The sequence below is a fragment of the Protopterus annectens genome, chromosome 2.part1 (assembly GCF_019279795.1).
Source record: "Protopterus annectens isolate FY-2018-M chromosome 2.part1, PAN1.0, whole genome shotgun sequence".
Lineage (NCBI taxonomy): Eukaryota > Metazoa > Chordata > Ceratodontiformes > Protopteridae > Protopterus > Protopterus annectens.
Genome location: NC_056729.1, coordinates 1,455,660,083 through 1,455,673,946, shown reverse-complemented (window position 1 = coordinate 1,455,673,946; position 13,864 = coordinate 1,455,660,083). Strand labels below are relative to the sequence as shown.

General features: G+C 38.5%; 1 protein-coding gene across 3 annotated transcripts in view; it reads right to left on the bottom strand.

Moving 5' to 3' along the window:
* The window catches only part of PDS5A (PDS5 cohesin associated factor A), a 4,482,835-nt gene that overhangs the window by 466,890 nt on the left and 4,002,081 nt on the right, over positions 1-13,864 (bottom strand). For all 3 annotated transcript variants that reach the window (XM_044062931.1, XM_044062930.1, XM_044062932.1), the window contains exon 31: positions 2,032-2,140. In XM_044062931.1, coding sequence (XP_043918866.1) covers positions 2,032-2,140 — 109 coding nt within the window. The remainder of the gene's footprint in view (positions 1-2,031; positions 2,141-13,864) is intronic.

Here is a 13,864-nt window from a genome sequence, read left to right as displayed (position 1 = left end):
GGGGGAAAAAAAAAAAAAGCTCATCCATTTGTAGCACTTGAGTTGCTTATGCTGCTCCATGTAACAGTTAGGTGTTTCAGATACAAAATTATTGTTTTATGCAATCAATAATGGAGGCTTATGAATTTTTTTCCCTTATAAAATCTAAGGACATTTGCCATTTTTCAGTTTTTTCCTGCAGGACACAAGTGTCTAAACCATGGAATGTCGTGAAAAAAGGGGCAGGTAGTAACTCTAGGTTAACATGATTGTCTTGTATTTTCAGTCTTTTGAGATACTTACCTCATTGTTCTTTCCTGTTTTTTAGTTCTAATATTCCCTTTTTCAGTATATGTGTTGATGCCCTTATCATTTACCTTTTCAAGTATCTCTTGGTTCTCATTTGAGCTTCTTTTTGTTCCCTAATTTTAACTTCCTTTTTTTCTGTGTGTATCACTATCCCTGTAAGCACATGTCTGTGATTGCAAAGGACAAAAGTTATTGCCATACCTAATAATAGTAAAGTCAAAATCAATTTGAGTGACTACAAGAGAGAGATTGTATGAGGATACTACAGCACAAATAAACCAACATGGGAATACTTCTTGTTCTCCCCTTTCATTGCTGCTCATTCTTACTTCACCTTAATCTGTGCTATGCTACAACTACCCAAGTCATTCTCTCTCTTATGCCTTCCTCACTTACACTTTTCCAGTTACAATTTATCTAATAAGCCTTACTCAGGAGCACTGAGAAAATGTACACTATTACTTCTTCCTAAAGTAATTTACAACTCCCTTAGGACAATATCTATTTAAAGAAAACCCTGTTCGGATGTTACACACACAAATAAGGTTTTTATCATTTAACCTCTTCAAATGAAATAAATGTGTGCTTCAACAACAGACACTAGTAACTGGATTGAAAGATATGCTTTAGCATTTACAAATGCACAATAAATATAAACCAAAACATACATCAGCAAAGTTACAGTTCTAAATTATGGCTCACTGAACCATTACGCAAGAAAAATCTGAATTGCAAGCCAACAGATGTATATAAAAAAATTCTACAAAAACTCCATCTAATGAAAACTTGCCTTACACAGCTGAATTGCTGACGGTTTCCTACTCCAAACTGGCATCAAATTCAATAAGCACTCTGAATCTGATGATCACAGAAAGGGAAAGCCCATTAATTCTTATCACGTGATATGGCTACACAGTAAATATTTCAGCAATCATCTCAAAAATGTTCACAAAGATCACATCACCAACAGAGTAGTGTTGAAACACCAGACTGTACTACTGCCCCTCATCCAGCCACAACATTCTTTGTACACCTAGTTTGGGACTTTAGGTTCTTTGTGTAACACAGTGCAACTTTGCTACTCAGTAGACCTACAATGGAAGACGCACAGTGGCATCGTAAGACTTAGCCAGTGAAACTATCCTGAATCAACATGCAACCATGTCAAGCCATATGCAGCCTGTCTTCACATTTTCAGTCCAAAAAATGGCACACAAAACATTACCAGCCAGGACTAACTGGGGGACCGCCTGACGGCAGGATAACCCAAGTGTAATGACTGCAGCAGTGTAACATGATGAACATCTGTCTGGAAAATGGCAGAATAAGGGCTGTAACCTACAGACATATTTCCTGGAACACAAAATTACACAATTAAATACCATACTTCTCGTGCAATGGAAGAAATGTGGGATCAGCTGAGATGTCAATACTATCCTGAACCAGCATACTTTATTCATTGCTGTGAAGGAATATTGAGAACTAACATGTGGCTGTCAAAATCAAATGAATACTGTTTAACAGAAATGTTTATGCAGAAGTACAACAGCATTATTTAAAAAAAGCCCTTAGACTCAGGCTAGTGTCTACATACATAGGAAATTTCAATGAGGAACAAGATTTAGCACTACTCAGTAACTGATAAATACAAATGTATGGAAATTATAGGTTTCGTCAACTGAGTAAGATGATTTGATTACAAGAACATATCCCACCATCTGTACAAAGGCAAACTTCACTTACCTGGAGGTTCTTGACAGAATCAACCATTACAGGAGTAACTGTGATTATTGTTACTGGGTTCTCTTCATTTTCAGAAGTTTCACTTCCTGGAATCTGTGTACACAACTCTCTGGAAGACAGGAAAACAAATTAGTGTTGTAAAATCAAGATGGCTTCAAAAAATGTCTATACTCTTACTTTTTTTTAGTACTAGAACTGGATCTACAAGAAGCTTAAATATGCAGTCCTCATTTCTAGACCAGAATCAAACTTATTTTTCTGTCTGCCCCTTTCAAAAATGCACTAAATACAACTTTTGACCACTGGTGATGGGTTGTATAAACCATTTTAACAAGAGAGGAACATTAAAAGTAAATCAAGACTCCATTACTATATTTCTGGTAATCATGACCCTCCATCATAAATGGTCTTTCTCTGCTGAGCTTACAGGTACCACAGATGTGGGCTTGGAAGTATGTTCCACTGCACCCCCCCCATCAAGGTTGCACTCAAGAATAACATTAAACTGAATGCAGCTACTGTACTAATTGCACACTATCAAACTATATGCCATTTTTTGGCATTGCAGAAAATGTATTTGGACTTTCAACTTCTGGTTCTCTATAACAGTGTACATTTGGTCAGGTCAGTCGAGTCTCTCCTGGCACTTTCACTAACTTGCAGGACACAAAACAAGTCATCCCCCCAGGACAAAATAACTATACAAGCAACACAGAAAGCAATAATATTGTGCATCTAAACTTATGTTATGGAGGTGACATACCAATCTGTCACTCACCACTTAGTCATCCTTTGGTTACAGCTTTCTAAAGAATATGAGACAATAACACTGATAGGATGCTGGATGAACAACAAAAAGGTATGCATTATAATATGACAAAGTCAAAAGCTAAAGAACTAAGAAACTGAAACAAAGAACCTGGATACTAAATCTACATATAAAGTGTATGGTGGTATAGTATTAGATCGGGTATTTTATTTAACAGAAATAAACAAGCTCAAGTCCCGAAGATGCCTGCATTCTAAAAAAAATGACAAGTGCTCTCCCAGTGTGAAAAATAACTGAAGTAAACAAGTCTGTGACAGATGACAACTTTGGAAAAATTCAGATATAGGCTAGTTACAATAGTGCATGAATGTCAACAAAGAAGAAATCCGGAGAAAGAAAGAGAGAAATTCAACTAAAAAGGAGAAGACAAAATGGTAGTGAAGAGTCTTGTAACTGTTCAGAAAAAAAACAATTAAGGTTTCAACTTTGGTATACAGATGAATTCCAGTAATTTAGAAAGAAAATAAATCTAATGCATTTAGAGGTGTTAAAAGTAAATGGCAAACTGGAGGAACACAAAGTCAAATGACAAAAAGGTGAAAAGAATATAGAAGAATCTTTTTAACTATTCAGATCTTTTTAGCTATTCAGATGAATTGATAAAACTGCAGAAATCAGTGGATGAAATGAAGGAAAGAATGGGTGAATATGAGGCCTCTTGCGAACTGTTTAAAAAACAGTAGTGTTAGAAGGCAGAGCTCAGAGAGAAAATCTGAGATTCTCTGCTATACTCGAGAAACTGGAAGGAATAGATCATATTATCTTTAAGAAAGTCCAAATAAGCAACTGAAGTCTGGACTAGTACTCCACAGCAGGATTTATTAATTTAAAAAGCACATCATGTATACTCCACACTTGGCCATGAGAAAGAAGCAAAGACTTTTAGTGGTAAAGATGCAGTCATACCAGTGGAAAGAGCTGCTACTAACAAAACTGTGCTTGGTTATTGATTTGTTTTCTTTTTATGCTGACTGTGCTACCAGGGATTTGGTTTATTATTGTTACTGTAATTGTGCAGCCTATTATATAGGTAAAACTAGTCATTCTCTTAGAGAACATATCCTTGAACATAATAGAGATATTAGGAATAACAAAACTAGCAGTGCACTAGCTAAACACATTCACCAGACTGGCCCACAGCATACCTTTAGGTTTATTGTATTAGAGTTGGTGGACTTCAGTTATAGGGGATGACCTTAGAAATAAAACAGAGGCATGTGAACAAAAGTGGATACTCGACTTTAAAGCTGATAGTAGCCCTGGGATTAATGATACAGTTATCTCTTAAACCATTCCAGAGTGCATGACCACTGAAACACTAAGGCACTGGTTCTTTAAATGGCTGATTGCAACTAATGTTTTTGGTATGACTGTATGTTCTGATTGGATATTTTTTGATTTAAATGCGTATTTTTTACTGGTTGTTTGTCTGATGAAGCAGTTTGTTACCATGAAAGTGCTAACTTATCTTATTAAACTTTTTATTCAGAATTGTGGCGTGCTGAATCTCCACTTTGTTTTTCACTACTACAGTTTAATTTTGCACTTTTGTGGAGTTTCTACATTCAATTGGTGCTTTTCTTTTATTTTTGTTTTTTTTCTTATGAAAAAGCTTACCCAGCAGTCCGTCAGCCAGCTGGCTGAAGAGTATTCTTGCTTCTTAATACTACGACAGAAGCAAAGCCCACAGGCAGAACCTGCCAGTAAAATCTTTTCCACTGTTCCAAAGAAAAATGATTGAGCAAAAAAAAAAAAAAAAGACAACGAGATGAACAGAAAAATCAGTGTTACCTTGGACGGAAACCAACAGCATTTGTTGGTTGGTTGTAATGACGAAGAAATGGCAGTAATAATGTGAAAGTACAAAATAAATGGAAGAATTATAAAGTGTCATTTTCATTAAGATGTAGCTTGGACAAGAGAACTATGCCTTTGCAAGAGGTGGCTAAAATAAGACCTGAAGTTTGCTTCCACTTTGTTGTTAATGTTTAGAAAGATAATGAAGGGAATGAAGATGTAACTAAGTAAACAAGTTATTATTACTTGGCAATATTATGTATAAGAAATTTCCTGAAGTAAATTGCATGTTATATTGTAATGCACTTCTGTGCATTATGCACATGTATTTCAAAAGTGAGGTGGCTGTGTCTTATACTAAACAGAGGTGAGGAAGACTCAACAGCAGGTGAACCCTTAGAAGGCTGCAAGACCGGACAAAATCGTGAGAACGGTGTTAAAGGACTGTGTTGAATAACTAAGGACTGTAACTCACAGACATATTTAATATCTCCCTTGGTCAAGTGAAGGTACCCAAATACTTCAAAAATACAATTACTACTCCACTGCCGAATAAATCATCTCTCTCAAGCTTCAATATCTACAGACCAGTAGCCCTCATATCCACTATTATGAAAAGCTTTGAAAGGTTAGTCAAAAAACACCTTATAGCAAAGTATTCCAGCAGCAATAGATCCACTCCAGTTCGCATATTGTACCAATAGTTCCATGGCGGATGCCATTTCGACTGCACTGCATGTCTCATTGACACACCTTGAGAACGATAGCTATTGTTAGAATGCTGTTTATTCACTTCAGTTCAGCATTCAGTACGGTCATTCCACAACAGTTAATTGAAAAACGTGTTCATCTAGGTATTCAATGCCCATATATGCAACTGGATCCTGGACTTCTTGACTGAAAGACCTCAAAGGATATGTGTGAGCCATAACCCTTCTAAAAGCATCACAAACAACACAGGAGTACCTCAAGGTCGAGTGCTGAGTTCACTACTGTTTACTGTACTAACCCATGACTGTAAAGCTAGATTCAATATCAACCACATCATCAAGTTTGCATATGACACTGCAGTCATGGGCCTCATCAGGAAAGGAGATGAAAAAGACTATAGGGAAGGAAGTGAACTCACTGATTAACTGGCGTGCCAAGTACAACCTCGACCTTAATGTCAATCAACCAAAGGAGATCATAATGGACTTCAGGAAAACACAACCAAGCTCATTCTCCTCTTATGATTAATGGTGAGATGGTGGAAAGAGTAAAGAACACAAAATTCCTGGGGGTTCACATTGCGAAGGATCTATCGTGGTCAATAAAACACCAGTCATATAGTAAAGAAGGCTCATCAACATCTGCATTTCCTGAGAAGAGTGAGGAATGCAATTCTACCACCTCCTATTGTCTTCACCTTCTACAGTGGTACCACAGAAAGTATCCTAACATGTAACTTTTCAGTGTGGTATGTGAGCTGCTCAATTTCAGACCAAAAAGCCCTACAAAGGATAGTGAAAGTGGTAGAGAAGATAATAGGCTCCAAACTTCCAGCACTACCGGAGTTATACACAGTACAATGTCACAAAAGAGCTACAAGAATTATCAAGGATCCTACACACCATGCCTATGAAATGTTCAGAAAATATCGCAATGTGTGCTGTAAAATGTCCAGGTTCAGAAACAGCTTCTTCCCTCAGGCAGTGAGATTCTTGAAATCTGGCAATAATCTAAGGGAAGCAGGACACTGACAAAATATGGGACAGACGTTTTTGGTGCAAATAAATAGAGATAATTCGGATGCTAAACATAAACAATACATAGATGGCAATGAATGTGCAATATTATACTAACTAGATCCTCTTATTCATGCGAGAATCCCACAGTGCAATTGGAACTTATTATACAAGAAATCGATCAGCTGCTGAAAATTATAGATAAGGTAACTGTGGTAATATGTAGTACAATAACCTGTCTAATGTAAAAAGATGAATATATGCCTATTGCATGTGTTATTGTATGTATGTATATGCCTTCTCAATTGGAGCCTGATGCACACAATTTCGTTTAGACTGCACTTGTATCGGCTAAATAACAGTTTACTTTGACTTTTATCAGTGACTGCTGTTTGCGCCAGTGATGGTAAAGAAAGACAGCATTTTTTGCTTTGACTTAACATATGTGGGGTTTACACTGTAATGAAATAAAGGCTGGATATAGGCAGTATAATGTGATCTTGGGCTGCTGATGAATGATGTGGAAGTGAACTGATCATGTGCATGCATTAAATTATGATTTCCCTGGTATTATAGAAATGGAGGTACAGACTACTATTCTTTGTTTCTGCTGAAGGCAAGGGAGAAAGTGTTCTTTCTTTTACTAAATAGATTAATAAATGAAAAGCATGTACAATGATAGTTTTATAAATGCATAAAATAGCTCTTCTGAAATGCTGGGAAACTGTCAGCTGCTTTTCCTCTCATCATCAAAGTCCGGCGTCTGGAGACTGTCTGTCTACAGGTGCAGGCAGTCAGTCAGGAAATGACTAAACCCACAAAATGCTATAATTAGTACATAATGGGGAAAGTACAGTTGTGTACACCATAAGTGTAGATGTTCGAGTGTATTCACTGTTGCAGTCATTCATTTGGGTAATCTGCTGGCAGCCGACGCCATTACATCAGTTTTTCTTACTCCAGATGTCAGGTGCCCCCCCAAATGGGGACGAATATATATATATATATATATATATATATATATATATATATATATATATATATATATAAATACATAATTTAAAACACTAAAAATATATACCTCCAAACAAAAGCAAATACACCAAAAAGGCTTTTAAGCATAGTAAAAGAAAGTAGAGGTATAGTTACAGAAGAAATGGGGCTGGAGGGTGGGTAACCAGAACTGCAACAGTGAATACACTCAAACATCAACATTTATGGTAAGTGTACACAACTGTACAAAGTTCTTCGTGTTTCACTGTTGCAGTCATTACATTTGGGTAGATTCCCAAAGCTATGGTTGGGAGGATGGATTTATACAGCATTAGGACCAGCTATAAGGCCCTGCAAGACTGCAGTGGCAAAGCCAGCTCTGGATTTAGAGAAGAAAGGTAAATGGTAATGTTTGGTAAACGTATGAACTGAGCTCCAGGTAGCAGCTTCTAGAATGTCTCTGGTAGGGACACCTCTGAGAAAGGCTGTAGAGGTAGATGCAGCCCTGGTGGAATGAGAAATGATCCCTTGGGGGATAGTTTTACCATGGTACATATAGCAAAAACGAATGCAATGGCTTATCCATTTGGAAATAGTCTGCTTTGAAATAGCCTTTCCCTCTGCCCCTGCAGCAAATGCCACCAGCAGTTCAGATTTCCTTAGAAATTTTGTCCTGTTTAAGTAAAATCTAAGTTGTCTGTGTACATCAAATGAATGCAGAATCCACTCCCCCTCGTTCTGTGGATTGGGAAAGAAAGTTGGCAAATGAATGGTCTGATTAAGAGCCACATTGGATGCCACCTTAGGCATGAAGGATGGATTGGTCCTGAGAGACACCCTGTCCGCATGAAAAATAATGAAAGGCTCCACTGCTGTAAGAGCCTGTAATTCAGAAATCCTCTAAGCTGAACTGACTGCTAAAAGGAAAGCTGTTTTCCAGGAGAGAAATTTTAATTTTGCAGTAGCATCTGGCTCGAAAGGAGGGAATGTGAGTTTTTCCAATACAAAATTGAGGTCCCAGGCAGGGGTTGGAGCTCTCCTGGGAGGTCTTAAGTTTTTGGCCCCTCTGAGATACTGCTTTAGCAGAGGATGAGAGAAGAGGGGAGGTTTTGTGTTGTAATTAACTGAAATAGCAGAAGCATGAATTTTTATGGAAGAAAAGGACAGGCTCTTGTGAAGCATCTCAGTTAAGTTTTGTAAAATCTGAGGAATATTGGGCACTGCTGTGCTTACTCCTTGTGACTGGTTCCAGGCACAGATTTTTTTCCATTTGGCAGCATAAGATTTTCTAGTACTAGGCCTTCTCGCCTCCAAAATGACATCCATCACAGGTTTGCCGAGGGATGCTAAGGGTGAATTTAGGTGATTAGCCACTCTGCAAGATTCAAAGTTTGCAGAATTTGGTTGTTCTGCTGAGACAGTAAGTAAGGTGTCTGAGACAGGTACCACGGTGGAAGGTGTGACATGTTGCGCAGGAATGGGTACCAGTCTGGTGCAATCAGACTCATTTTTGGTTTATCCTGTCTGACTTTTAGTAGAACTTTGGAGAGCAGAGGCAGAGGGGGAAAAGCATAGACTGAAAGGTTTTTCCACCTGAATGATAGAGCATCCACTTTCCAAGCTTTTTTGTGATGAGTTCTTAAGCAAAATTTGTCCAACTGATAGTTCTGGGGTGAGGCAAAAAGATCTATGACTGGACTCTCCCATTTGTGTCTCAACATGTTGAAAATCCGTGGTTTCAGTTTCCGTTCGTGTGGGTCCATGAGATTTCTGCTTAGTTCGTCTGCCAGAGTATTCAGCTTTCCTGGCAGGAACTGAGCTTGTAGTTGTATTTGGTAGGTCAAGGCCGTGTTCCACAATGCCATGGCTAGTCTGCAAAGGGGGTAGGAATGTGTTCCCCCCTGCTTGTTTATGTATCACATAACTGTGGTGTTGTCTGTCTTTATCATTAATTGTCCTGGATGAAGGTAGTCCTTGAAGGCTGTCAGTGCATTCTGTACAGCTAGCATCTCTTTCTGATTGATATGAAGGTGCATTTGCCCTGAATGCATTTTCCTGCCAGATGAGCCCCCCCAAGCATAGTCTGGTGCGTCTGCAGTTAGGGTTTGGGCGGCAGGGTGTGGAGTGAATGGCAGTCCCTTGTTTTGGCGGCGGGCCTCGGCCCACCATAGGAACTCTAGTTGCAAGCAAGGTATGACAGGAATCATTGTTTCCAGGCTGTGACAATGTTGGCTCCATAAACTTTTTAAATACCACTGAAGTTTCCTTATATGCAGTCTTGCATGTGGAATTAGAAGAATGCAGGAGGCCATGAACCCCAAGGCCTGCAGAATTTGCCATGCAGATAGCAGGGTTTTTGTCACCACCTGTTTGAAGTAAGTCACCAATTGAATTTGCTTTTCTGGATAATTAAATCGTGAACCAAAATATTTAGAAGCAAAACTATACAGACGTTTGATAGTGCATTGATTAAATTTAGCACAAAACTATCAGCAAGGCACGTTGTGGTCAGGGCCTAGGCAAGGAATACAGTACAAATTAAAATCCTTATGAGGTATTTGCTTCCCACAAGTAATGCAATTATTAACTTTTACTGACATCGGTATGGAGCAAGAAAAAGTTTCCCCATTGGGGTACTTAGCTTTTAGTTGAAGACTTCGGTTCTGAAACTTGAAAACAAAAATTTCAGGAGTCGGCCGACCGGCACTTGCGAACTGCTTCTGCTTTGGGCACCGCGTGGCAAGAAAGACTGATGTAATGGCATCGGATACATGTTTTATATCCCTGACAATCTGACGTCATGGAAGATGGGACAGCAACCGACACAGGACCCAAGACTTTGTTAATCAGGCCGTCTGAGGGCAACCTGCCAGCAGATTACCCAAGTGTAATGACTGCAACAGTGAAACACAAAGAACATCTGGCTAACAGTTCAGTAAAAATATACAAAATCTGCCATACTGAAGGGAACACTTTTGCAAGTAGATGCATCTCTACCAGCATTTAGCACTATCACATAAAACACAACAGTACACAATCTATTCATTTTCTAGCTAGTACACTCTTTTAACAACAAACATCTTTATTAAATTACAAAAAATTATTTTATTAAACTACCACGTATGACATAGGCAATCATACATTTATACAAATGAAAACAAATCATACTGACATAATTTTAACTGTAAACATTATTCATAGTTTAGTACTAGGCTATCTGCCCTGGGGCATTTATAGGCCTAGCCATAGTGATGTGGCTTTCGCCACCCCATGTAATGGTACAAAAGTGCACAGAATAGATTTAGAATACTGTGCCTCTGTCTAGTAGTGACACAGTGAAGACCCCCTTACATAATAGAATTAGTTTACTGTGCCTCTGTCTATTAGTGACACAGAGATGACCCCTGGGGTAAACCTACGATCTCCCATCCACTCGTCATGATTTCTCTTGAAGAGAGTCAGTGAGGGGCTCTGCCTAACATGAACTGGGATTCTGTTCCAGAGTATGGGAAGCCTCTGAGTTATGAATCTGTCCCTCCAGCATGTCCTATTCATATTTGTGCTGAGGTTTAAATCTTTAGCTCTCGTGGTTCTGATGGATTTGGATTTTTTGAGGTGGAGCATGTCCATCAATTCCTGATTGGACATGGCCTTGTACGTCAGGCACAGATCACCTCTGAGTAGGCGGTATGCTACTGAACAGAGCTGGAGTTTCTTTAGTCTGGCAGCATATGACATATGTTGGAGACCCTTGATCCTCTTGGTGAGGTACTTTTGGGGTCTCTCTAGCTGTTGCAAGTGCTAGGTGAGGTACATACCAAATGGGGCATTGTACTCAATCATGGGCCTGATAAGGGAGGAGTATAGGGGTACAATGACCTCCTTTGATCTGGATGTGAATCCCTTCATGATAAGGTGGGCAAGGTAGAAAGTCTTTCTAACCACTTTGGCAACGTGGGTGTCAAATGAGAGGTCACTATCGACTTGGTTCCCCTTGGGTTGGGTCACAAACCATATTGACATAATTTTAGTTGCAAACATTTATTTACTTTACATTTGTTGACAGGGCTAGTCCAACTGGATACATGTCCATTTTCAGTAGAGGCCCGGGGAGAAAAGCTCCACTAAAGTTACTAGCAATATAGATACAGTACATTTTTAAGGCTAGGCAATAAAAGTTAATTATATAATACCTAAACATCATATAATTGACAAAAGTTTTACAAGATAATGGTGAAAACCTATATAAGAGGTATAGACAAATACATCAGAGAGCTTGCTAAACAAGAACAAGCTCTATAGTACCTTCTAAGATAGTCTAAGCTAGTACCAAACTTTGTTAGCTGATAGCTAATACATTCAGAGGTTAATGGGAAGGAGTACAAAGCGTAGCAGTAGTGAGATATGTTTACATTAAGTATGAAAGAAGGAAGTGATTAATCTGAGTTGGTGCATGGTCATAGCCAGTTATTTTTAAGATATTCTTTGAGTTGTTTCTTGAAATGTGGTGTAGAGGAGAGAGATGAGAGTTCTCTCGGGAGCAGGTTCCAAGTTTTCCCAACAGTGTTGGAGAACAGAGAGTCCCCCAGCATTACTGTAAGACTTGTGAGCTGATACTAGTAGTTTATTTGCTGAGCGTAGGGTATTAAGATTTATGTAGGGGGTAATAAGGCTAGTGAGTACTGGTGTGTTACTAGGATGATAAAGGATCTTGTGTGTGATAGTAAGTTGGTAAAAAAAGAAGTTGATTATGGAGTTCCAGCCAACCCAGTTGTTTTAGATTGTGACAATGGTGGGTTCTAAATGGGGAACTTGTGGCAAATCTGGCAATGTTGTTGTAAGAGGTTGCAAGTTTGTTGAGGTTGCTTTTGGAAAGAGTGGTATAAATGGGTGAGGCACAGAGGAGGGTAGAGATAAGATGGGTGTGGGCAATAGTAGTTCTAGCTGTAGCAGTAAGGAAGGATTTAATCCTATAAAGGGAGCCTAGCTATCTGCTCACTGATTTTATTGTGTTGTTGATGTGTGTGTCAAAGGTCACGTTGTTATCAATTGTTACTCCTAAGAGTTTGGTAGTTGGGTCAGGAGATATAACAGTGCCATTACTGGATAACACTGTGAAGTCTATTTGTGTGGACTTTTTTGTAGGATTAAAGAGCAACAATTTGTTTTTTGGGGGTTCAGGAGTAGGCAGCGCTGAAGGAACCAGTTTTCCACTATATCCAGTACCTTTTGGGTGAGGGATTGGAGTTCTGATAATGAAGTAGCAGAGCATATTAATGTTGAATCGTCTGCATATTGTATGCAGGTAGCTTGAGGAATTAAGTTGAGGTCATTAATAAAAATTGAGAATAGGAGGGGGCCCAAAATAGAGCCCTGAGGGACACCTAGGGTAACAGGAAGATGTGTGGATAGTGCATTATCCCATAGCACAGCTTGTTGATGGTTCTCTAGGTAGGAAAAGAACCACATTTTATATTATTTATAATCTACCCCGTCATTGTCAGTCAAACATTATGTAGCTCATTAAAATCCTGCCTTCTTTTAAACCTTGTTCCTTCTCTGCATATATTATTCCCACAATTCCCATATTTTTCTAAGTAATTTGCTCCTGTTTTAGCTCTGTTACTATACTTACTACTTCTAGTACAGTTAGTTTAGACTTTGATTTCCATTTTGAAGTAATTACTTTTTTTTTGGCAGCCACCATAATTAGACTCAACAAGGCCTTACTATGTCTAGGGAATTCTGATTCTCTATCCATCCACAACCCCTCTTCCACATTTTTGCACATGGGGTCGGGGACTCACCAACTGTGACAATCACCTAGATCTAAGATTCACACTGCCAGGTGGCTAGCTAGCCCTGCAAAAGTCAGACTCTGTATCATAGCTCAAAAAAATTATTTCCTTAGTTACACCAATTTTCTCACCCAGTATCTCTGACAAAATAGTCTGCAGGGAGTCTTTAAAGTCTGCCAACTCATTATACTTCCAGAAAATATGTTCTCAATTACCACTTTCTTCCCCATCACACCTCCAACATTTTGCTGTCTACCCGAAGAAAAATTCATGGAGTTTTTTAGCAAAGATCCTAAATCTTCTACCCTTTCTTACATATTTGGAAGACAAACATATATATATATATATATATATATATATATATATATATATATATATATATTACAGATGGGACAAAAATGGATGGTGCTGGTGCAAAAGGGAACACAAGCTCTAACATGCTCTTCCAGCATAATTAACCCTAAATTTAATTCAGGTAAAGCCAATGGGTCTAGCTATCTATTTGGGACAACTGTCCCTTCATGTAGAGACAACTTCCCTTTTTGGAAAACATACATAGTTTCTTGTGTTTGTTGTAAGCTAAAAGGGGATGGGGTTTGTTAAAAAATATGTAATAGTAATATGCATGCTTAGTGCATTTAGTGCATTTGAGATTTAAAAGGGTTAATACATTTATTCTGTTCACACTG